We start from the raw sequence: 24328 nt of genomic DNA on the forward strand, positions 1-24328 counted from the left end.
AACCCCATGCTCTTAGCTGTCATTCTCTAATCTCTCCTCTTCCTAGCCCTGGCAACCACTAATCTTTCTGTCTTCATAGATTCACCTATCCTGGACATTTTACATAAACTGAATCATAAATATGTATTTTTCTAAGGCTCAGTCATATTGTAGCATTGATCAATATTTCATTCCTTTTTTATGGCTCAATAATATTTCATTCTATGGATATCTCACATTTTGTTATTCAATCATCCATTAATGAATATTTGGGTTATTATGAATAAAGCTGCTATGAACATGTGTTTACAGGGTTTTGTGTGGACATATGTTTTCATTCCTCTTGGGTATATACTCAGGAGTGGAATTGCTTGGTTACCATTTTGAGTAACTGGAAAACTGTTTTCCAAAGCAGCTACACCATTATTCATTCCCACAAGCAATGCATGAGGTTCCAGTTTCTCCATATCCTTGCTAACACTTGTTACCGTCTTCTGGATTATAGTCATTCTACTGGGTGTGAAGTGGTTTCTTACAGTGGCTTTAATTTACATTTCCCTAATGACTTAGATGTTGAGCATCTTTCCATGTGTGTATTGGACATTTGTTATCTTTTTTTGGAGAGATGCCTATTCATATCTTTTGTTATTTGTCTTTTTATTATTGAGTTGTTAGTTAAGAGTTCTTTACATATTCTGGATACTAGCACTTTATCATATATAAGATTGGCAAATAGTCTCTCCTATTCTGTGGTTTCACTTTCTTCATGGTTTCCTTTGAAGTACAAAAGTTTTTAATTTTGATTAAGTCCCATTTATCTATTTGTTCTTTTATTGCTTGTGCTTTTGGTGTCATACCTAAGAAACCATTTTCTAACTCAAGGTCACAAAAATGTACTCCTTTGTTTTCTTTTAAGAATTTTATTGTCTCAGCCCTTACATTTAAGTCTCGGAATTAGCCCATTTTTGAAGTTTCATTTTGAATTTTTTATTCAATATTGCTTTTCAAGACTCATCAAATCAACACACTCATCTTTCGTTTAAGGTGGTTAATATTCTTTTTTAAAAATATATACTTACTATCTTCCTTTACTGAAGTCTATATAATTTTTACTGTATAACAATATTTCAAAGAGGAAAGACTTGTGTTTACAGAGCCTTTACTTAACATTAAATTATAAGCAAACATGTCTTAATTGTGTTCTGATCTCTTTTTGGCTTGGAAAGTGGGAGATTATGCCTATACTTGGCATAAGTAGATGGGGGTGTTTGTGAGGCTGAGTCATTTTTGTCCTGCAGCATGACAGACTGTTTTAGCTGTAAAGAAGAACTTCCTGAGACCAAGGACCATGGGGCTTCAGGTAAAGACTGGGGCAGATCATGGTAATAAGGAAAAACCTGCTAAAAAAAAGATGCTATTCTCAGCCTTACTGAAATATTCCAAGGCAGTGCGGTGTACAGGTTAAGGATGCAGGCAGAAAGGGCCAGAACACCAGCTCTACTATCTTCCCCAGCTCTATTAGGCTTTATTCAGCATGGTCAGTGAAAGTGTCCTTGATAAGCTCAGAAATCTGAGTTCCTTTAACTCCTGGTGCCTCAGCCCTCACCTTTAAAATGGGGGTGATAACAGTATCCACCCCAGAAGGCTGAAGTTAGGCTTGGGTAAGTCATTCTATGCACAATGCTTAAACCTACCTCCACAGAGTGGGCAACCTCGTAAGTACTAGCTGCCACTATTGCTCAGGCTTTCCCTCTAACATACATGAGAAGTCTCTTTCATAAATTTATGGAAAGCCGGTTAACATTTTTTATAGTGTGAAAACAGTATATAACAAGCAAAAGGAAAAAAGCTGCCTATAATCCCACTACATTGAGATATTCCTTGTTAATATGTTGCTATTTTTTCTTCTAGTTTTTAAAATATATTTCTATGTATATGCACATATGCATTCGATAGCCTTTTGTATCTACTTATATTTTGACCTGTGCAAGCTCTTTATTCAGATAAATTTATTAAAAAATTTATCTTCAATAAAGATCTGGTACCTCTTAAAAAAATCTGGTACTTATACCTTTTCTAGATCAATTCTCCTTGGATCGTTCTCCTACAGAAGTTGTGAATTCCTTGAACACACATCAATCCACAATCACATACAGATTAATTTCCAAGTGAAAATAAATGTCCCCCCCACCATCAGCCGAGATGTAGACCTCCCCACGAGAGGTCCTTGTGGGTGACAGTGGCTGGGAGAATATGTGGGACTGGAAAGGTTAGCCTTACCTGACTCGGTGGTGATTGGCAAAGAGAAAAACGTGTCTGAATAGAGTGGCTTTGTGAATTCCTTTAGGTCCTCATCAAACAGCTGTGTAAAAGCCCGAATACTGATTCTGAAAAAGAAACATTTATTTAGATACAAATTAGTGGCTGACCACAGTAGGGCTGACTGAAGAACGTGTTCAAGGAGAAACAGGGTGGGGACCTGTCAATATGTATGTAGGGCCGGATGTGAGCCATGGAACCAGACAGACTTGGGTTCATTCATTCATCCATCAAATATTTATGGAGCCCCTATTCTGTGTCAGACATTATGTTCCAGGGGCTGGAGATACCGCAAGGAAGAAAGTAAAAGTCTCTACCATCCCAGAGGTTACATTTTCATGGAGGATATCAGATAATACATATACAAATATAATGTGCCAAATAGTGGCATGAACCATTAAAAAGACAGCAGCAGAGTAAGGGAGATGGAAAGCAATGGGACTGCTTTATTCATCATGGTCAATGAATGTCTCTGATAAAAGGATATGTGCCCAGAAACCTGAGGAAAGGAAAGGAGGGAACTGTGGCTGCATTTCAGGCAGGTGCAAGGCTCTGAGGCAAGAACATGCCCGGGTGCAAGGAGGCCAGCGTGGCTGAGCATAATACATAAATGACGGAGAAATAGGAGATGAGGGCTGAGAGTTAGATGGGACCATGGAAGACCTAGGTCTGGTGAGGATTTTGGCTTTTGTTCTGAGAGACCTAGGAAGCCACTAGGGGGTGCTATCAGGATCACTCTGGCTGCTGCAGCCTGGGAGCAGCAATAAAAGAGGACAAACTAGTCAGCAGGGAATTGCTCAAGTCCAGGTGGGAGATGCAGTCATATTTATAGTGAGAAGTATTGGATATTTCAAAGAAAGAGCTGAACGATTGCTGGTGGACGTGCAGTATGAAAAGGTGGAGGCAAGGATGACTCCATATGATCTGGCTGAGGAGCAACTGGGGGAATGGAGGTGCCATTTACTAACATCAAGGAAGTCCGTGGAGAATGTTGAGGGGTTCGGGAAGTACAGAGTTCATTTGCGGGGGCAGTAATTCTGGGTGCCTGTTAGAGCAGTCCAATGAGTCAAATGTCAATATTATCAGTATTCCTGTAATTGTTGATATTTTACTAAAATAACTACATATACAAATAACATTTTACACTGAACATTACATTACAAATAAAATTATGTATCTTCCTGTCTTTTTGGCACTAGTTATTTTCTAAAGAGCCTTTTATCTAAAAATATTTTAATGTCATTGTCATAAAATATACTTAATGCCTTCTTTATATCTAATTGCTGAAGTTACAAAGAGATACATACTCACTATTCTTGGAAACTAGAAAACCAATATAAAGAAATAAGGCCAATAGTAAAAGAAGAAAGCACATATTAAATGCAAATGAGGAATACTGCAATTTGGAGGAAACTATGTTTGGGCATAAGGAGATGGGGTGGCCTGGAGCACAGGATTCCAAATGGGGGCACAGTATGAAATCAAGTGGAAGAGCCAGCAAAGGACCACCTGGGAGAAGAGTGGTCCATATAGAGACTAGTGTGATAGTCCAGGCCAAGGACATGGGGCCTTGGTCTCGGGCAGTGGCAATGAGAACAGAAAGAAGACTGAAAGGCACTGAGAGGAGGTGCCAGACAAGACCTAGTCTGAAGAGGAGAAGGGGGAAATCAAGATGGTTCTAGGCCTAGCCGGTGGTGCTAAGTGGTTTAGAGCGTTGGTCCGTACACCAAAGGGTCACCAGTTTGATTCCTGATTAAGGGTACATACCTGGGTTGCAGGTTAGATCCCTGGCCCCAGGGAGAGTGTGTGCAAAAGACAACCAGTTGATGTGTCTCTCTCACATCCATGATTCTCTCTCTCTCCCTCCTCCTCTCCCTCCCACTCTCTCTGAAAAATCAATGGAAAAATATCCTCAGGTTAGGATTATTAAAAAAAAAAAACTGTTCTAAGATTTTAGCTCAGGTCATTGGGAAGAAAAACGGCCTCACTGATAGAAATGGGAGCTAGACTCGGGAAAGAGGATGAGCTTTGCTTGGCAATATTCAGGTTAGAATGACAGTGGACTCATTTAGAGCTCTCCATCTGGCATTTGGAGTTATTCCAGTCACCTGGGCTGGAGAGCTGCTGAGGTAGCTGTCCATGTGCCCATGTGGGATGGTGCCTGGAGATCAGCTGGCCCTAAATTCAATAAGCAAGCAAGGTGCAGCTCCTAAAACACTGAATTAGAACCCCAGCCTGGATGAAAGGCCTACTGTACCTATCACAGGACCTAAATCTCATGTTCTCTGGGTGAGTCAGGTCCAGTCATACTCAATTTTGGGGGTCATAATTTAGGAAGCATAGAAATCATTGGGGTGATTGACCAGGATGATACAGAGAAGGCTTAGAGGAACATGATAGCTGACTTCATATTTAGGGAAGACTGCAAGTAGAAGAGGAAACAGACATCCTTATTTTCCTCTTTAAAGACAGGACTGAGCTCGGTGGGCTGGCGTCACAAAGCTGTAGTCATGAAGTCACGTTCCAGCATCTCGAGTAGGAGCCACTTAGGTAGTGAAGGGCTTTACATTATTGAAGGGCTCTCAGCAGAGGCTGGAGGAAAACCAGCTCCCAGGAAAGCTACGGGACAGGTCTGCTGCACTAAGTTAAAGATTGGCCTGGTCCAGCTCTTGAGTTCTTTCTATCTTGAGATTCTCAGACTATAGGTTTACTGATAAAGTGTCAGGCTTAAGAAAACAGAAACATCAATCAGAAAGGATATTTTCACCCCTATATTCATAGCAGCACAATTTACCATAGCTAAGATTTGGAAACAGTCTAAGTGCCCATCAGCAGATGAGTGGATTAGAAAACTGTGGTACATCTACACAATAGAATACTAGGCTGTTGTAAAAAAGAAAGAATTCTTACCATTTGTAACAGCATGGATGGACATAGAGAGCATTATGCTAAGCGAAATAAGCCAGTCAGAGAAAGATAGATATCACATGATATATATCATTTATGGAATATAATGTATAACATAAAATGATATTATTCTAACAAGATAAGCAAGCCAGAGAAAGATAAATACCACATGATCTCACTCATTTGTGGAATATAATGAACAACATAAACTGATAAACAAAAATAGAAGAGTCATAGAAGCATCAAACAGACTATCGAACCTATGAGGGAAGGCAGGGGGTGAGGGGGTAAGAGATCAACCAAAGGACTTGTATGCATGCATATGAGCGTAACCCATGGACACAGACATAGGGGGTGGGTGGGTGGTGAGGCATGTGCTGGGGGATGGGGGCAGCTGGGGAGAGGTCAATGGGGGAAAAAAGACTTATGTAATACTTTAAACAATAAAAAATTTAAATTCAAAATAAATCCTATATAATAAAAACCTAATATGCTAAGTGTCTGGTCATTCAGTCATCCATTCAACCAATCAAAGTGTAATATGCTAATGAGATTCTAAGGCTGCTCACTATGATGTGCACTGACCACCATGGGCAGATGCTCCAACCAGTAGGTTAGCTTGCTGCTGGGGTCTGGCCGATTGGGATTGAGCTAGATGGGCCGGATATGCCCTAGAGCCCTCCCATGGTCCCTCCCCAGCTGGCCAAGCTCCCGCGTCCCTCCCCATCCCCCATTGTGCACCAGTGGGGTCCCTTGGCCTGGCCTGTGCCCTCTCGCAATCTGGGACCCCTTGGGGGATGTCTGAGAGCTGGTTTTGGCCCAGTCCTGCTCAACGCAGGAGCTGCCCCCTAGTGGTCAGTGCACTACCACAGGGGGAGTGCCTCCACGTCAGTTGGACATCCCCTGAGGGCTCCCGGACTGTGAGAGGGCACAGGCCGGGCTAAAGGACACCCCCACTCCAGTGTACAAATTTTGTACACCAGGCCTCTAGTCAATAAATAAAGTATAAGGCTTGGTTGCTATAGAAAAACCTTTTCTAGTGTTAATTTAAACCCTATGAAAATGAATGGAGGATTCATTTTTTCCTTTTTAAAAAGGTTAGATTTGTTGAACCCCAAAGTATCTGGGCACATCCTGTAATAATGCTGAAGTAGTAACAGGCCAGGAAACATTGTTCTGACCCTCTGTCCCCTCCTTCTAACTCACACCCCCAGCCCTGCTTGAACCTGGACTACTTGCTCTTCTCTAAACAATCTGTGTTTTTGCTTCTGCACTTTGACTCACTCTGTTCCCTTCACCTTAATCCTCTGTCCCTATTTCCATATTTTCCCTACCACACCCGGCCCAGGGACTTTCAGAGAGAGGCACCCTGTAGTGAATATATGATCAGCAGGATCAATTTAATAATAGAGTAAGATTATTTTAATGAATAGATATCTGATAGCAATTATTTCAAGTTTAACTGTGTCCAGAATCAGAAAATTCCACAGCACAAAGTTAGAGATCATGTGGTTTAGTTTCCTTCATTTGAGAAAAATGAGGTCAAGGGAAGCTGACTACCCGATTGTGGTCACATTGCTATTCTATTTAGAATAGAAACAAAACCAGATCAGCACTTTCCTAACCTCCAAACTACCTCTCACCCATCATGCTCTGCCCTTTCTCTTCTCACATGGAACCGTGCTAATTATACAACCGAATAATAGGAACCCAAATGAATGGGAATACATTACATGTACTGACATAATAAGCTTGTGTGTCAGCTAAACCGAGTGTTTTCCAACTTCTTTTCAATCATAATGTTTCTTTTTCCATGTCTCTTCCTGTCCATCTATTCTTTTTGGGAAAAAGGTGCCTGACAGCATTGAAGGTCACCGTGGTGACTACCATCTTGAGAAGGCAGAACGCTGACTCCCGGGGGCAAGGGCTCAGCCGCCCCTCGCAGGAGGCCACTTAGCATAGGGTTCTCCCATGCATTCTGAAAGGCCAGGCCTCCTCTCATCAAGCACTACTGTGGCATGCTTTCCACAGGACTGAACCAAGTGCACATTGGAGAAATAGAGGAGAGGTATGTCCTAGCAAACAAATATCTACAGCATGAGTTGATTACATTAGATTAAGAAGGTGTAACTTTTTAGGAGTACATCTTGACTCCCAAACATTTAATAAATGCTTTTTTTGTGCCTGGTACTTGTCATGTTGTTTCATCACCAACATCACATCTGTCTCCTCCATTAGACTGTGAGCTCTCTCAATGTAGTAAAGAGGGTAGGTGATTAAACAAAGGGTTGAAAGTCATTGGTAACCAGAGGATTGATTAGAAGAATGTCAGGACTGGGTGCTGTGGAAATGGAGCTGAGGGTACAACTGCCCAGCAGTGTATTGACAAGGGGGGCGTGGGGCTGGCTGAAGGTTGAGCTGGCTTTTGAACTGTCTGAAGGAATTCAGCCGCCAAAGAAGGGATTGGCAGCATCCTAGATAGAGCGAAAAGAATGTGCAAAGCCTCAGGTCAAAGAGAGCCATGTCATGTTCAAGAGACCTCTGAGGAGTGAGGAGTAGAAAATGGCAGGGGATGCTTGGGAAAATGGTGGGAGACAACGTTGACCAGGAAGGTGGGAGGGGAGAAGGCGAGGACTTTGTGTGCCCTGTTCTGGAAGGCTGTGGGGTGAACGGGGATCACTAGAAGACCTTACTCTAGAAGGCACGTGACTAGGTTTGATCTGTTCCCCAGGACAACTCTGCAATGTTCTGCGATGAAAACATGAGGGTTAAAGAACTGAAACACTGTTTATAAGGCTAATGACCAAAAAATGGCAGCCCTGTGGCAGCTGCTACAGGCAGGAAGGAATGTGCAGGGAGCCTGGCAGGCTCTGGTCTAGATGCAAACTGTCTAGAGCTTCTTGTTCTCTCTCTGAAATGTAGTGATGAGTCATTTTCTCTCCTCTCTCAAAAAGAAAACAAACAAAAACAGCCTCACCTGTCCTCCTCACAAAGAGAAAATGACCCCTGGGAGACTTTTGCTGTGTCCTTGAGCCCAAGTATCTCAGACACTCTTGATTCTTATAGGACAATGATGGCGAATCTATGACATGTGTGTCAGAGGTGACACGCGAACTCATTTTTTGGGTTGATTTTTCTGTTAAATGGCATTTAAATATATAAAATAAATATCAAAAATATAAATCTTTGTTTTACTATGGTTGCAAATATCAAAAAATTTCTATATGTGACACAGCGCCAGAGTTAAGTTAGGGTTTTTCAAAATGCTGACATGCCAAGCTCAAAAGGTTTGCATCGCTGTTATAGGACCTGAAGGATGCCAGCGTTCTGATCTCTCGTATTTCTCCTTTGCTCTGTCCGAGATCTCACTTCCTTCAGATAACTTATAATGGTCTCTTCCTGAAGTAAACATCACTAGTAAGTTTACTCTGAAGGTGCAAATCTTGGCTAGGGTGGCAATATCATCTTTGTGGTGAGTCCTGGGCAGAGGTAACTCCACAGAGTTCCTGCCCAAAGTGAGCGCTCTGTTTTAGGAAGAAAACCACTGGCCTTCCTTAGTTGATGCGAGGAAGGAGCTAAGAGGGCTCTCAGGCCCTGGCTGATGTTGCTCAGTGGCTGGAGCATCGGCCTGCACACCAGAGGGTCTCAGGTTCGATTCCTGGTGAAGTTGCACATCCCTGAGGTGTGGGTTTGCTCCCTATCCCCCCGGGTCAGGGCAAGTGTGGGAGGCAACCAGTCTATGTATCTCTCTCTCTCTCTCCCCCCTCCTTCCCTTCCAGTCTCTCTGAAAAGCAATGGAAAAAATATCCTCAGGTGAGGATTAAAAAAAAAAAAGAGTGCTCTCAGGTGTGATGTCAGGTCACTGTCTCCTTTTGAAGCTGACTCAGGGGCGATACTCAAAACATGAGTCAACATACCAGGGAACTGATCAACAAGAATAGACACTGCCCACGGAGAACCTGATTGGTGGCCTATTGGTTAGTATCAGCTCTGGGAACACACAACAAAGAAGGTACATCCCTTGCAGAAGTGCCAATCTTGGATGCCTGTATCTATAGGTTCTCTTTCTCTTGAGGGCCCTGGTTTGGGATGCTGTGCACTTCTGCCAGTTCCTGCAGCTGGGAGGGGCTGCTGGCTGCAGTAGTGCTTCCTTGGGGCCAAGCAGCCTCCCCTTTAATCTGCCTTCTTAGGGTGAGGAGGGGATGTTCCCAATCATTCAGGGGCCTCTGCCTTCAAGAGTTCTGTCTGGACCAGAGAGCACTTTCATCTTTTTTGCCTTAGAAGATAAATGAATTGATGTAATCTGAGTCCTCATTAAAAGTGGAAGCTAAAAGCTCATACTCCTTGCGTCTCCCTACACCCCATCTTTCTAGTTGGACATTGTCACAATCGTTAACCTGGGAATTGATTTGGCTTGTACTAAAGAAGTTTTAGGAGAAAGAACAATCTGTTAAGAACCTTCAATTCTTCACATAATGAATGAGAGCTTTTGCGCAATGCTCAAGGTCCTTTTTACACATTCCCTGGGAATGGAGGCAGGAACACAACTTTTATAAATTACCCAGTAAAACATAGAGCACTCTTGTAACGTAGGTGATTAATCTGGGGGAGCTTGTGTGCATCAGCGGCCCAGACAGCCGAGCGCCTAGTAATGTAGCATATCCCTCCCAGCAAGAGGACGGCAATACATCTAACCTGTAGGCAGTGCGCGGCTTCAGCGGTCCGTCACAGAATTTTAGCTGATTGGGATCACATTTTCCACCCAGGCTCTCCATCTCTGCTCCGAGCTTAATGTTAAAACTCTTGGAGTTGCTGTCAGGACTTTCGGCACATTTGCTGGCAAAATAATTGGTCTGATACACGCGAATGGAGGCGTTGTGCCTGTACTCCAGGTAGGAGGGGAGAGGGTGCTGCTGTTCCGGCTTCAGCTCATCACTGCCTGGAGGACAAAACCCACAGTGAAGAATGACTTTCTGGTGGCCTCAGTGGTTTCTACTGAGGATTCGAATTGACTCCTCACCCTCCCTGGTCATTCCCAGCATTTGTGATCTCGAAGGATGCTGTGAAATTCTCCCAATGAAAATAATTTTAATTCATTTTTTTCTAAAATGAATGATGGTCTATAAACAAAGATATACATATATATATACATACATATATATGCCATCATTTTTCTTGCAAATAAAATGTGTGGGTGAGAGGATATCTCATTAAACCAAATGATAACATGCCCACAACTCCAGAAAGTTAAACACTCCCCAATGTGAGAGTCAACCCACTCAATAAGCTTGCCAATAATCATTGTAGCTAAGCTAATAAGGAAATCCCTATGACCTGGGAAATAGGAAAAAGATAAGAGAAATCAAATCCAAGGCCAGAGCAGTCGCCCCACCAGCACGTTCCAGGCGCCACGCCCTGCTGATAACTGCTCAGGGTACAGGACTGTTATCTTGAGTACAGTTTAATCCTGGCTCAGATTTGGCCCCTCATGCCGATCACTTCCCAGAACTCTTCCCCTGTCCACCCAGCCTGCTGTGTGTTTTGGCTCTGCAAACCAGTTTTGATGTTGGCTGGAGGAAAGCATAATTAGGAAGATAAATATTATGGAGATCGCATACTATTTACAATGAATTTCAAGAAGTGGTATGGTAGGGGTTCATGGCATCCTGGACTCTTGTTTCATAAAATTTGCTCAAAATGAGTGGATCTTGGAAATATTATCTTGTTGGCAGTAGTTGAAAAGGAAAGTGGCCTTTAGGATGCGTGCATATGCGATAAATGCCACTTATGTGAGCAGGACTGTTATCTTAGATCACCAGGGGAGCACTGCCGCCCTCCATGGGCATCAATAACTGAAACCCACCTGCCGAAGAACACAGGCTGCTCTCTGGGGTCTGACTTCTTCACTGCCTTATATTCACGTAGTAAAACCACCTTCATTGCAGCCCACTTAAATCTAAAGTCGCTGCACAGTTCAATTTATCTCCAGTTATGAGGTGTAAAGAAATCTGGGATGCACCACTGACCCTTGAAATTAGTTAATTAATTATGCATATCCAGATTTAATACAATTAAATAAGATGTAAAAGTGCATGGACGGTTAGCTATCTAAAATACTATTTAGCTCCAACATTTGTCAGCTTTAAAGTTTCCCATTGCCCACAAATGGGTTACAATTGTCAAAGATGCTTAAGAAACTCATGTGCAGACCTTAAAGAATTTTGAAAGACATAAAACATGAAAAATCTATCAATGCCATTCCAGCCACAAACATCTGTTTTGGAGAAATAACACACAAGACCTCAATGGCAAATACACTTACAGGCATGTGGACACCAATGTACAATGCTCCTGTATTTTGACAAATGCTGATGTATATAGTGATCTCTGGAGATCATACTCGGTGGTTGTATGGAATGTTGTTTCAACTATTACCTAGTATTTGCCTAGTCCACAGGCATTAAGTAGGCACAGAATAATTTGAGGATGAAAGAACTAGAGAATAAAACATACATTGAAGAAAATGCAGTAGAGAAAGGAGGAATGCTTTTTATGATCATCTTTTTCCTCCCTCAAGCTTTTGAGTATTTTTGTGACTTGGTGGGTGGTTTGGGACATGTGTTTGGTGGGGGTATTTGAGACAGAGACGGGGGAAGACAGTTATAGCATATTGCTGCTTAATGGTAGACCAAAAGAGCAGTGAACAGGACTGAATGAGTAGTGAAGAAGACTGAATGAGTCTGCACATGCAATGCACTTCCAACAGTGCCTGACACATAGTATGGGCTCAGTAACTGATGGTTACCTTTATTATAGTTGTGGTTGCTATTATTATCATTCACCCATTGAATAATTACACCCAGCAGGTAATAGTCTTTATTGTTGAAAGAGCCTTTGAGCAGTTTTTTTGTTACATCTCCCTGCATCCCCATAGTGGCTTTTGAGAAAGCAATGCTGCGTCTTGGAGTTGAGGGAATTCGCTTACCATCAGCCTCTCTCACTACCACCGTGAAGTATTTCACAGCTCCATTGGTGTCGCTGAACCAGCTGCAGTTGAAAGTAAAGTTGATGGAAGATTTGCTAATTAGCACGTCCTTTTTATTCACACGGATATGCGGAGGTGGAGGAGGAGGGCCTGAGGAAGGGTGGAGAGAGAAGCAAGAAGGGTCACAACTCTGCTTCTACATAGAAACAATATGTGAGGTGTTGATACATCCTCTCTCTCTCTGTATGTGCGCACGCACTTGTGTGCCTGTATGTAATCAAGAAAACCCCCCCTCTCCCAATGGGAGCAGGCCTGAGTGATGTGCCAGAGGCATTAAACATAATGAAAGAGGCAGCTCCATGAGCTCCTCTCCCAATGGGAGCAGGCCTGAAGTGATGTGCCAGAGGCACATTAAACATAATGAAAGAGGCAGCTCCATGAGCGCTCTAACTGTATCGGTAAATGCTAACTCATTTAGGGGCCTTCAGATCTTTTAGCTTGTTTGCTGCAGGGTACCTTACACAGAGAAATGCTTCCATTTCCCCGGCCTTTTAGGTCCTCTAAGTGACAAGACACGCTGATGTGGAAGTGAATTGTATGCAAGTGGACAGCAATGACGAACACGACAGCGGACTACGCACACCTCCGGGGACACTCACGGTCTATCATTGTGATGGTGCTGTCTTCCACCACCTCACTGGTCACGCCAGCTGACTGCACCTTGATGGACACCAGGTACCTCTTATGGGGCACGAGCATCATAATACTGAGCAGAGATTTTTCCTTCTCCAGCTTTCTGGAAAACTCAACTTCTTGAGTGTCCATTTTCCGGCATTCAATGCTATACCCGTCAAAGTCAGAATCAGGAGGGATCCAAGAGCAGGCAATGGCCGTGGAGTTCTGAGGCCGGCAATGCAGGTTTTGGATTTTGTCTGGCTCTAAAGGAGAGAGAGGAAGGGACACTTTTCGTAACTCCGTGAGACATGTTTTTTAGGGGTCCAACTAGCTCAGAGATCTAAACAAATAATTCCCCAACTTAATTTGGATTGTTTTTCAAGGAAAAAAATATTCTCATAGACCTCCAAGGAAATGTCTGCCTGCCACACCCTATTTTGAGAAACATTAAAATTTATAGTGCTGTTCCTTTAAAAAAATCACCAGATGCCAATGTGACTGGAAACACAAATGTGCACCTGGGCAGTGAAATCAAGTGGCAGAAGTCAGAGAGAGGGTCAGGCAGAGTAAAGGAGAGGTCAGAAGTGCAGTTCGGCCTGCCTGAATTCAGATCCTATTTACCAGCTGTGCATTCTTGGGCAAGTGACTTAACACATCTGAGCCCCTCTGTAAAGTGGGGAAGTTAAGATAACATGATTACTGTGATGATTCAATGAGTTGAAACATGCACAGCCTCCTAGAATAGTGGCTGGTATAGAAATTGCTCAATAAATGAGGAAATTAAGAAATAGCATTGCTGGCCTGTTACCCTCTGGCTCTGGCTTCTGTCCCCTCTTCCATTTTCTGCCTGCCCTTCCCTGCTCACATGCCATGGAACCGAAACTGCTTGTGTTCTGCATGGAGACCATTCTGTCCCAGGCCCCTATGCTATGGTCATTTGGTTTCTTCTGCCTAACAGAGTGCCTGACCCAGTAGGGACTCAGTGAAGAGAAGCTGGTCTTACTTATTGTGAATGACAAAACTATGAGTAAAAGATGCAGTCGGGAAGAAAAGCACTTAAGTGACTGTCGAGGTTAATAAGAAACTCTGTAGGCTGCCCCAATCAGTTGCATGCCTACCATTTCTAATTATTTATATATCTATAAAGTGAAATTGTATGATTTAGTTAAGTAATTTTTGAATTGTAATTTTAGCAGTGGGGCCATTTAAAAAAGAATAGTTCTCAGTTCCCTGGTCTGTAGAATCAGAGGAGTTCTGGTCTGTGTTTGAAGTGTGCATTGGGTTCAGGGGTGCTACACTGGGGTGCTCTCTCTACGACCTCCCTTGCATCCCCCAGACATTTCCAAGGAGCCTTCAGGCTCTGGACTAGAACTTGAAACCTAGGTCTAGACCACCTTATTTCATTCCAGGAGTTAAAGCCTTCATAAAGATTAAAAGTTAAAAGCCTGTCCCATTGTCCTATTGACCACAGGACACAATACAGTAACAATCCCCAGGTGGCAATAATCAATGGCATCAACCCATCAAAAGGCTCACAAAAGAACTGGCATTTGAGACAACCAATATGTGTCTTTTTAAACATTAACTGCTTGTTAAACTTTGGAACTCCTTTCAAACCAAATCAGAGCTGAGACCTAAAGACATCCTGTCTAACCCATAACTCTGATAATTCGCACAAAGGATAATATGGAAACTGGCTTCCACCTCTTCCCTCAGTTCCTTCTCTCCTCCTTTTCACCTGTAAATCCCACCTGCCTTCCAAGACTCAGGTCCAACTCCCATTCACTAAGAAATGAGTGCCTACTATGTGCAAGGTGCTCTTCTAGGGTCTATGAACAATAGAGAGATGAATATGACATTAGCCTTAACCTCTAGGAAGGGAGAGGACTCCAAAATAGCCATAATACAAGGTTGAAAGGAGATTGTCCCAGAAGAAATGGAAAAAGAAGATGCTGTGTGGTGACAGACACCTTTTTGCTGCTGGCACTAGTGGTGGACAGGAGATAGCAAAGGCCTCTGGCAAAGATGACAACTCGCCCAGATATCGGGAAGGGCATTTTAGACAGAGAAACCATGCACCCAGGTGCTGAGGGTGGGGCTGGGAGGCGTGGGAAGGTGGTTGACCCTGAATGACCAGTTATTCATCATGGCTGGAGCTTATTTGTGAGTAACTGGCTACTGGAGTGATTTATAGGAGAATGATGATAAGCTTCTATTTTGCTTAATCCTCTTATTTTGGGGTTTCTGTTACCCATAGCCAAACCCAACCCTAACTAATGAAATCCTCCAAGTTCCATCAGCCATTCCTCATAAAATTCAGCGCCAGATCCCTCTACATGCTGTTTGCTCTCCTCGTGGGCATGCCCCAGTTGGTAAATGCCACTTTTAAACTCTTATTGTGCATCCGGGACGGAACACAATACTCCAGATGTGATCGGACCCAGCCTCTACTGAGCTCTTCACTGCGCACCTGTCATTCAATCACACAGCCACAGCAAGCCACTGAAAACCCACCCTGAGCTTGCTATAAGCAAAACCTGTTAGTTTTTCCTCACATATTTCTCTTGAATCTGGTCTTTGGATACAATATGGAGCACAAATGATAATTGTTCTAGCACTCATGTTTGTTGAATAAACAAAACAACTACTTGCATAAATTTGTAATTTCCAGCTAGGTATTTTCTCAATAACCACTATCTGGTCTGAGAAGCTACATTTACTAGGTATTATTGAAAAATAAATACTTGAATTGAGGTTCCTATTCTGAAACACCTTTGTTTCTTTCAGGTTAGTTCATTGATCCCAAAATGCCTTTGAGAAGAAACTGATACATATTTTAGTGTTAAAATATTTTTCTCTTCAGGTTTTATAACAATATGTCCTAACCGATCCCTCTGCTTCTAGTTTGCCCCTTTTAACCCATTCTTTACACTATACTCAGAGTGGCTTTCTAAAGTACAAATCTGATTATGACATCTTGGCCAAAAACTCTTCAGTGGCTCTGATTGATTGAGGATAAAGTTCAAAGTCGTTACAATGGCTCACAAGACATTTGATGACCTGATTCTCCTAATTGCACCTTTTATGCTCTTGCCAACGAAACTCCTTTCCATTCCTCTCTCCTTCCTGGTCTTGGAATATTTTAGTCTCTCTACCTGGAATATTCTCCACTTCTTTCCCCGTCTCCACCTGGTGGATCTTACTCTTTCCTTAGGTTTTGATTTGGATGTTTCTTCTTCCTGGAAGCTCCCTTGCATTGGGTCAGTGCCACTACATGGGTTTCTACAGTGCCAAATGCTTCCTTCATCACACCCAAATGAAACTGCTTTTAAAGATGGTACCCCCCACTCGATTGTAAGCTCTCTGAGATTTTTCTTTGTTGTTCATTGTTGCTCGTATATGAATAAATGAACAAATCTATAGATAATTCTGCCTGAATTCAATCTAAGCAATTCCAAGTAAAAATGTGGATTTAAACCAAGCCCGGTTGGAATTACATGTTGTAACAATACTTCCTCCTCATTCCATTTGAGAACTGAGAGTAAGAAAACATGTCATACTTGTCCTCACAGACCCAGAAACTGGTCTGCTGTAGGTTTTCCAGGAGTCTCCGCTGACAGTCTTGACACTGAACTGATAGGATCTCCCTGGACGAAGACCATACACGATGCGTCCCTCTGATTTTCTGTTGCTGTAGGGGTTGAAGACCGTGATTGCATCTCTGGGTAGCCACTGCACCTCAAAGTCATCGTAGTCTGTCCAGTCTGGTGGCCCCTTCCAGGTGATGGCCAAGGATGTGTTTGCAACATCAGCAAATGACATAAGACTGGGAGGACTTGGGGCTGTATGTAGAAGAACATGAAAAATCATGTAATCACTTCTATGCCATAACATATGCCAATAAGATAGCTAAGCGACATCAGACATACTTAAATGTACTTTGTAGGAGGAAATAATATAATATAATAATAGGAGCTTTACTATGTGGAAGACACTGTCCTCAAGTGTTTTATGTACATTTTCTTTCATTTTCATAACCAGAGCTCCCTTACCAGAGTGCTGCCCTGAATGGGTATGGCCTGAATGGGTTACAAGTGTGCAAAGGTATTAATACTATCATATTTTGAGTTGTGAGGACTAAAGTCCAAGATTATGTCCAATTTCAGATGGCCCTGTCCATTGACCCCAGATTGGCACACAGGTATATTAATGTTGTCTATGTGTGCCTAAGAAATTTAAAAAAAATTTAGGAAGCACTGCTCATAGCCACACCATGATGATGTATGTGATTATCCCCATTTTACAGACAAGAAAAATTGAGGCTTAGAGATGCTCAGTGACCTGCCCAGTTTCACTTAAGTCAGTGGCAGAGTTAAGCTAAGGACCTAGATCATTTTAACCAAACTCTGTTTCCTTTATCCACTGTACCATTGTGCTTTCCCCCCCAGTTCAGGGGTTAGCACATGGCACATCCTTATTACTTATGTTTCTTCTTATTAAAACCATAATTAAAACATGTCTTTGGCCCTGGCTGGTATAGCTTAGTGGGTTGAGCTTCATCCTATGTACCAAGAGGTCACTGGTTTGATTCCCAGTCAGGGCACATGCTCAGGCTGCAGGCTCCATCCCCAGTAGGGGGTGTACAGTCATCAATGTTTCTCTCTCTCTCTATGTCTCCCTTCCTCTCTCTCTAAAATCAATAAAAATATATTTAAAAGCAGCAGTAGCAACAAAGCAAAACAACAAAACAAAACAAAACACGTCTTTGGAAGCTACTTCCCACCAATACTTGGCCATTGGCAACTGGGCTTCTTACCTGTTCTGCTCTGCCCTGTGACCTTGTTGCTGAGCTCCCCACTGTGAGTTACCACACACAGGGTGTACTTCCTTCCAGGAACAAGGCCATGGAAACGCCACTCCGTCAGGTCCTTTTCTTTCCAGTTTTCCTTCTTCGTGCCATTGGGATTATAGAGAATCAGCTCATAGAAGTCGAAGTCCCCAGGGGCTGGACTCCAGCTGAACCAGAGACTGTCTGTCATGTTCCGATTGGATCCCTTGAGGTTACTCACAGAGGCTGGGACTGAAACAGAGGGAAAGCCCTTACCAAAAACAAAACAGAAACAAAGGCATTTTGACCCACAGGTGAAAATATGAGCTGCATTGGGCATATGGGTGAATAGCTCCTACTGTAGAGTCAGACCTTGCCTACATCTCAGCTCACTCAGGTTTAGGAGAATGTGGTACAAATTAAAATAGAACAAAACACAACAGGTGGTGACCTTTGTATGCTTGCCACATGAACCTCAATGGACATATAAAATGAAATCTTCAGAAATGATTAATTAAAACTGGTCAAGCTTCTTATACCTGAACTCATAAAAGACCCTAGAAGTGTTCACAGAAGGTCCCAGCCCTTGCAGTCAGGCCCATATCACTGTGGCCGCCGTACCATAACGTCCCTCTCTCTGAGTCTCCACTTCCTCTCCAGCTTTTAGGTTCTCAGTACTCCCATGTTCTTTCTCACCAATATCTTTATTAACAGTTGCTTCTACCTTTATATAAATTGGTTATGCTGGCACCTGTCCCAAGGGTATTTGAGCATCATCATCCTTTGAAGAATGAAGACTGTTGTCTCTAGTTAGAGGAACTGGAAACATTAATGTGCAGAGCATAAACTGCTCTGGAAACGGTAACATGTAGGCAAGTCTATTCACAGTTTAGGCTTATCTGCTGCTCCTTTTCATTCCCTTCAAAAGGGAACGAACATAGGACTTCTGTTGGGCGCCTGGAATGTGCTCTACACATGGCTGCCCTCAGGTTTCAGCTGAAATGCCTGCTCTGTCTAGTTTCTTGTCCTGCCAAGTAGTTCTCTGTCACAACGTCATACTGTTTATCCCCCTCATAGAATTTCAGGTGTTCCAAGGTCATCTCCCTTTAACATCTGCTCTCCCCTGCCCCTCTCCATCCACTAATGTAGAGCTCAATGAGGTCAGGGGTGTCATCTCTCTTGTTCACTGTCATGTTCCAGACTTGAGCCCAGTGCTTTGGATACAACAACAAAAACTAATGTCAAATGAAAAATAATTTTGAATAGAAAAATGAGAGAATAGGCTCAAATTATGGAACAAGAGAAGGTCCAGATTCCTATTTGCAGCCCAGAGAGATGTTTCTCCCTCTCGTTTTCCTGGAACTCTTGTTGTTCACTTCATCCAGGGCTGTGGTTTTGATTCCCAGCAGTCTTTGCTTATTGGTCCCATTTGTAGTTGTCCTTCTCAGGACCTTCCCTCTACTCCATCTATGTCTTGTAGAAAGATTAAGGGCAGAGCTTGGATTATAAATAACCCTCTTGGAAGTAGAGGAATGAGATTCATTTTTTTTCATCAACCTATGAGATAAACAAGTGGAGGCAACAGAGCAGAAGGCAGTGCAAAAACTTAGGGTCAGAAAGCCTGAAGGTCACAAATTTCATATAAAGCTATGTATCTTGGGTAGAATAGCAACTGTTGTGATAATTTCCTTAGTGTGTGGGCCCCGGTCTTACCTGTTCTTCCGAATATGGAAGACTCATTAGACAGCTCCCCACTGTGAGTTACTATCACCATTTTGTACATTCGACCTTGCAGTAAGTTCTGGAAAGAAAAGCTCTGGACTTGTGGGTCAACTTGAGCTCTGTCCTGAAGAGTTCGATCTGGGTTGTACAGAAAGATGTTGTACCAGTTGAGCTCTCCCTCTGAGGTGGTCCAGGTGAAGGACAGGTGTCTGGTGGAGTTCTCTGTGATCCGCAGGTTGGTGACAGCTGCTGGCACTGGAAAAGTAGAGGAGCAAGAGAGTGAGACTGAGTTTTGGCATGTCCCTGACACAGCCTAGCGTGGCGCCTGGATGGGTTCACTCAAGCAATAGTTCAAAACACATGGTTCCTGCCTTTAACAAATAGTGACTTCATGGAGACATTAAAGTAAATACATACATCTAATTATTGATGCTGAAACTGTTCATTTTAAAAACAAAACCACAAAAGAACAAGGAAAATCATTAATGGTAAAGTATCTTCAAATATATTTTTTGAGGGGGGTATATAATAAATGTTAATCTAATCTGTGTGACTAAATGTCTTTCTAATTTTAAGAGCCATATCAGAGATAACACATACACACACACATACACACACACACACACACACACACACACACACACACACTGTCTCTGAATGCCGTCTGAGAGCTAGGAAATGACCACAAGAGGGAAGGATTGTGGGGAGGAAAGACTGGTGGGAAAGAAAGGGAAAGGCAGACAGAAAGAGGAAATTAGAATCAGGGGTATAAGAAAGAGAAGCAAGAGGAAAGTCCAAACTATTTTTTTAAAAAAGTTTACATTAGGATTTTGCAATCCCCCTTAGTGCTACCTATTGGGGAAAGCAATCAAATGCCAACTGAAATCACCAGCTTTGACACTGTTGGTGCAGATGCTTCCTGATTCCACAGAAGTCTTCAGGTGCAGGTGGAAACAGACCAGGACATTTGTTTCAGTCTTTCCTGAGTTCTTTTCCCTCCACTGCAAACACCTTCTCAGGCTCTTTTTCTTCCTTCTTCTTATGTCAGGCACTTAAAAGTTGGTGCTGTCCATGGTTCTATCCTCTATCCCCTTCATATCTTATAACAATAGCTAAGCAATCATCCTCATTCACTTTATGAATTACTATGGTCTGAATGTTTGTGTTTCCCCAAAGTAGTATGTTGAAACCTAACCCCCAAGGTGATGGTATTAAGAGGTAGAGCCATTGGGAGATGATGAGGTCATGAGGGTGATGCCCACATGAACAGGATTAGTGCCCTAAAAAGAGGCCCCAGAGAGCTCTCTCCTCTTTTCATCATGTGAGAACACAATGAGAAAGTACCATCTATAAACCAGAAAGCAAGCCCTCACCAGATACCCAATCTACTGGTGCCATGATCTTAGACTTCCGGCCTCCAGAACTGTGAGAAAGAAGTATTTGTTGTTTAAGCCACTCAGATTATGGTATTTTTGTTAAAGCAGCTTGAACAGACTAAGATATGGATTTAATTAGAATTTTTATCCAAATCTCTATCTCTCACTTTTCTGAGCTGGGACCCATATTTTCAATTACCAATAATCACCTCCCTATGAAAGTCATCCAGACATCTCAAACTCAGTCCAAAACGGAATCCTGTATATTCCTCCGTGGGATTCCTTCTTTCTGCTTCTCTCATCTAAATTCATGGCCTATAAATCAGTGATGGCGAATCTATGACACGCGTGTCAGAGGTGACACACTAACTCATTTTTTGGGTTGATTTTTCTTTGTTAAATGGCATTTAAATATATAAAATAAATATCAAAAATATAAATCTTTGTTTTACTATGGTTGAAAATATAAAAAAATTTCTATATGTGACATGGCACCAGAGTTAAGTTAGGGTTTTTCAAAATGCTGGCATGCTGAGCTCAAAAGGTTCGCCATCACTGGCCTATATTCTACCAAACACGCCAGGTAGGAACTCCAGAATCTCCTGTTCCTCCATCTGAACTCCACTTAGCCACCAAGTACCATCTTACCTCATGTAGAAATATTTCTTGACTATATCTACTGTTCTTCATCAGCCTCCTTGCATTAGTTTAGCTTTTGACCCTTAGGATTTCTGCAACTGTGATCATTTCTTGAGCCCAATTACCTTTCTGACTACATGCCTCACTGGGTTCTCACTCACTCTTCTCCAGCTATCCTGACCTCTTTTTCCTCCACCAGGCCAAATGGACTTTGTGAATGTGATTAAATTAAGGTTCTTGAGATGGAGAGCTTATTCTGGGTTATCTGGGTAGTGACCAATGTAATTCCAAGAGTCAAATATGGGAGAGGGAGGCAGAAGAGTAAAGAAGGAGATCTGGTGACAGGCACAGAGGTTGGGGTATTACCACTGCTGGAAGGGAGCCAGAAGCCAAGGAACCTGAGTGACCTCTAGAAGAGATAAGGGCAGGAATAGATTCTCCCCTAAAGTCTATAGAAGAAACACAACCCTGCTAACACCTTGATTTCAGCCCCATAAGACCCATCTTCAGATTCCGACCGCCAGAGCTATAATATAGTAAGTTGATGTTGTTTTAAGATGCTAAATTTGTGGTAATTTACCCTAGCAGCCATAGGGAACTAATAGAGACAGTTTTCATGAAAAATCTAAATTGGAGTACGGCAGGCTGAAAGGTGTGTCCACTGGCCCGCTGACGTGGACATGGACAATCATGTCTCCATTCTTACGGTGTCAAGAAATATATGTGATCTCCCCATGTTGCTTCATCCCTCTGAGGCTACTGTTCCCAAGGAATAGCAGACAAGGAGATATCTCACACAAAACAGCAGGCCGTGTGAATTACCTGTTCGGCCTTCCGTCTGGGCTTCCTTGCTAAAGAGGCCTCCGCTGACAGTGAGGATCTGTATCTTGTATTTCTTTCCTGGTGTCAGGTCTTCAAATTTGTGCTGCTTCGTGGTGGCTGGTTTTGATGTGTTACTCAGAAGAATCCCATTTTCATTTAGAAGTAGGATATCATATCTTTCTGCCATGCCAACGGCTTTTTGCCAACTTACTATTAAGGAATGACTGCTGTATACATTGTCTGCAATTATTCCCTGGACAGATGCTGGGACTGCAAAGGAAGAAAAGAAGCAGGTTTCATCATTTAGGATAAAGTAACCAGTTGAGAAAATGTCTCCTAAAGCAACTGCAGATGGAAGGTGATGCCTCATTATTGCATTGACACTTTCCATGTGCCCTTAGAAGAAAATATTTCTTGTCCTGAATTATCTGTAGGATTGCTTTGATTTTTCATTTTTTTCTCTGAATTTAGACAGGTTCTTGAAGTCAAACAAGTAGAATAATTCATAGAAGTGACACTGATAAATATTCAGAATGATGTATATGTATTTTTCTAGAGAGTGCAAGAATGCTGAACAAATTTACATTCAATGAATATAGTTTGGAATATGTAGTTGCTTGTTTCGACTTTTATTCCCAAGATTAACTCAAGTCAAAGCTTCAAGCCTTTACTTAAGCAATAGTATATAAAAGTGTTTGTACTATGGCTCTTGATGTGAGAGGCAAAATAGTGTTATTTGTTAATAATATTTTTTGTCCTCGGCTCATATTTCAGACCTGTCTTCTATTTTTGCAAATGACATCTCTCTCTAGGTGTTCCACAAATGTCCAACTCTCAAGATGCCCAAATTGGACTCCTCATCTCCCTCCCATAATTTCCTTACTGTCCTTTGATTCTATCTCTTCATCTAAGTCAGAAACTCTTACCCTTCTACATATAATTAATCATTAATCTTATAATTTCTGTCTCCTAAATCTTATTTCTCTTGGACCTCTCTACTTCTCACCTTGTCTGTTACTACTACCCTAAGACAATATCATCTCTCTCATACATTATTACAAGTTACTTGACCAGTCCCTTTGATTCCTTACCTCTCAGTTTCAAACTACACGTGTATCAGGCATATTCTCATAGTACATCCATGCTGATGACACTTCAATGGCTCTCCATAATTCTAAACACCTTTGTAAGGCATACAAGGCTCTTTACAATTTGATTTGTCTACTTCCTTGGCCACATGGCTCACATTCTTTATTCTAGCATACTAAACAGTGTAAGGGTCCCCAATGTGCCAAGGTTTCTGCTTCATCAGGATGACTTCTTAGTATCTGTTTAACTATTACTTCCTCCCTGACTCTTTCTGTTTGCTCCTATAGTACCCCATATTCATTTTTATTTTAGTGCTTACCATGATACACTGGGAAGACACCTAAGAAGTATTGTGTCACAGTAGAGAGAACATGAAGTTTGGAGACAGACAGATCTAGATTTGAAAGATACTAGTAGCTCCAGACCTTATTACATGTATCTAGATAATGTTTCATAAACTTTTTAGCCTTACTTTCCTTATTGTTAAAGTAGAGCTGATGATCCTCTACCAGGTAGTGTGACTAGAGATAATTTTAAACTAGAGGCCTGGTGCACGAATTTGTGCACAGGTAGGGTCCCTTGGCCTGGCTGGTGATCGAGGCCTATCAAGGGGTCTGCCAGCCAGGGGAGGGGTCCCGGGAGGTTGGATGGCCAGCCCCGCAATCAGGGCCTAATGGGGAGGCCAACTGGCAGGGGGTAGAGACTGTGGAAGGTTGGCCAGCCAGCCCCTTGTTTGGGGTCCAGGGGGAGGGGCTATAAAAGGTTGACTGGCTGGGGGGGAGGGGCCACAGGATGTTGGCTGTGGGAGTGCACTGACAACCAGGGGGCAGCTCCTACATTGAGTGTCTGCCCCCTGGTGGTCAGTGTGCATCATAGTGACTGGTTGACCAGTCGTATGAACGGTTGGACACTTAGCATATTAGGCTTTTATTATATAGGATCATATTTTTCAATTTCCATTCTCTTATTTCCAGAGAGCTTATGCAT

General features: G+C 42.5%; 1 protein-coding gene and 1 long non-coding RNA gene across 2 annotated transcripts in view; one reads left to right on the plus strand and one right to left on the minus strand.

Annotated features, from left to right (window-relative positions):
• The window catches only part of LOC107183831, a 24690-nt gene extending 21877 nt beyond the window's left edge, over positions 1–2813 (plus strand). The window contains exons 2-3 of the long non-coding RNA XR_001514632.1: positions 485–496; positions 2803–2813. This is a non-coding gene — a long non-coding RNA (uncharacterized LOC107183831). The remainder of the gene's footprint in view (positions 1–484; positions 497–2802) is intronic.
• Positions 1–24328, minus strand: part of PTPRB (protein tyrosine phosphatase, receptor type B) — a 106470-nt gene that overhangs the window by 22628 nt on the left and 59514 nt on the right. Inside the window, exons 15-22 of the mRNA XM_006768154.2 lie at positions 22253–22522; positions 19407–19670; positions 17682–17945; positions 16426–16707; positions 12850–13128; positions 12191–12340; positions 9901–10144; positions 2260–2366 (exon numbers count right to left, since the gene is read on the minus strand). Of these exons, the coding sequence (XP_006768217.1) occupies positions 2260–2366; positions 9901–10144; positions 12191–12340; positions 12850–13128; positions 16426–16707; positions 17682–17945; positions 19407–19670; positions 22253–22522 (1860 nt within the window). The remainder of the gene's footprint in view (positions 1–2259; positions 2367–9900; positions 10145–12190; positions 12341–12849; positions 13129–16425; positions 16708–17681; positions 17946–19406; positions 19671–22252; positions 22523–24328) is intronic.

Source organism: Myotis davidii, unplaced genomic scaffold (assembly GCF_000327345.1).
Source record: "Myotis davidii unplaced genomic scaffold, ASM32734v1 scaffold582, whole genome shotgun sequence".
NCBI classification, from domain to species: Eukaryota; Metazoa; Chordata; class Mammalia; order Chiroptera; family Vespertilionidae; genus Myotis; species Myotis davidii.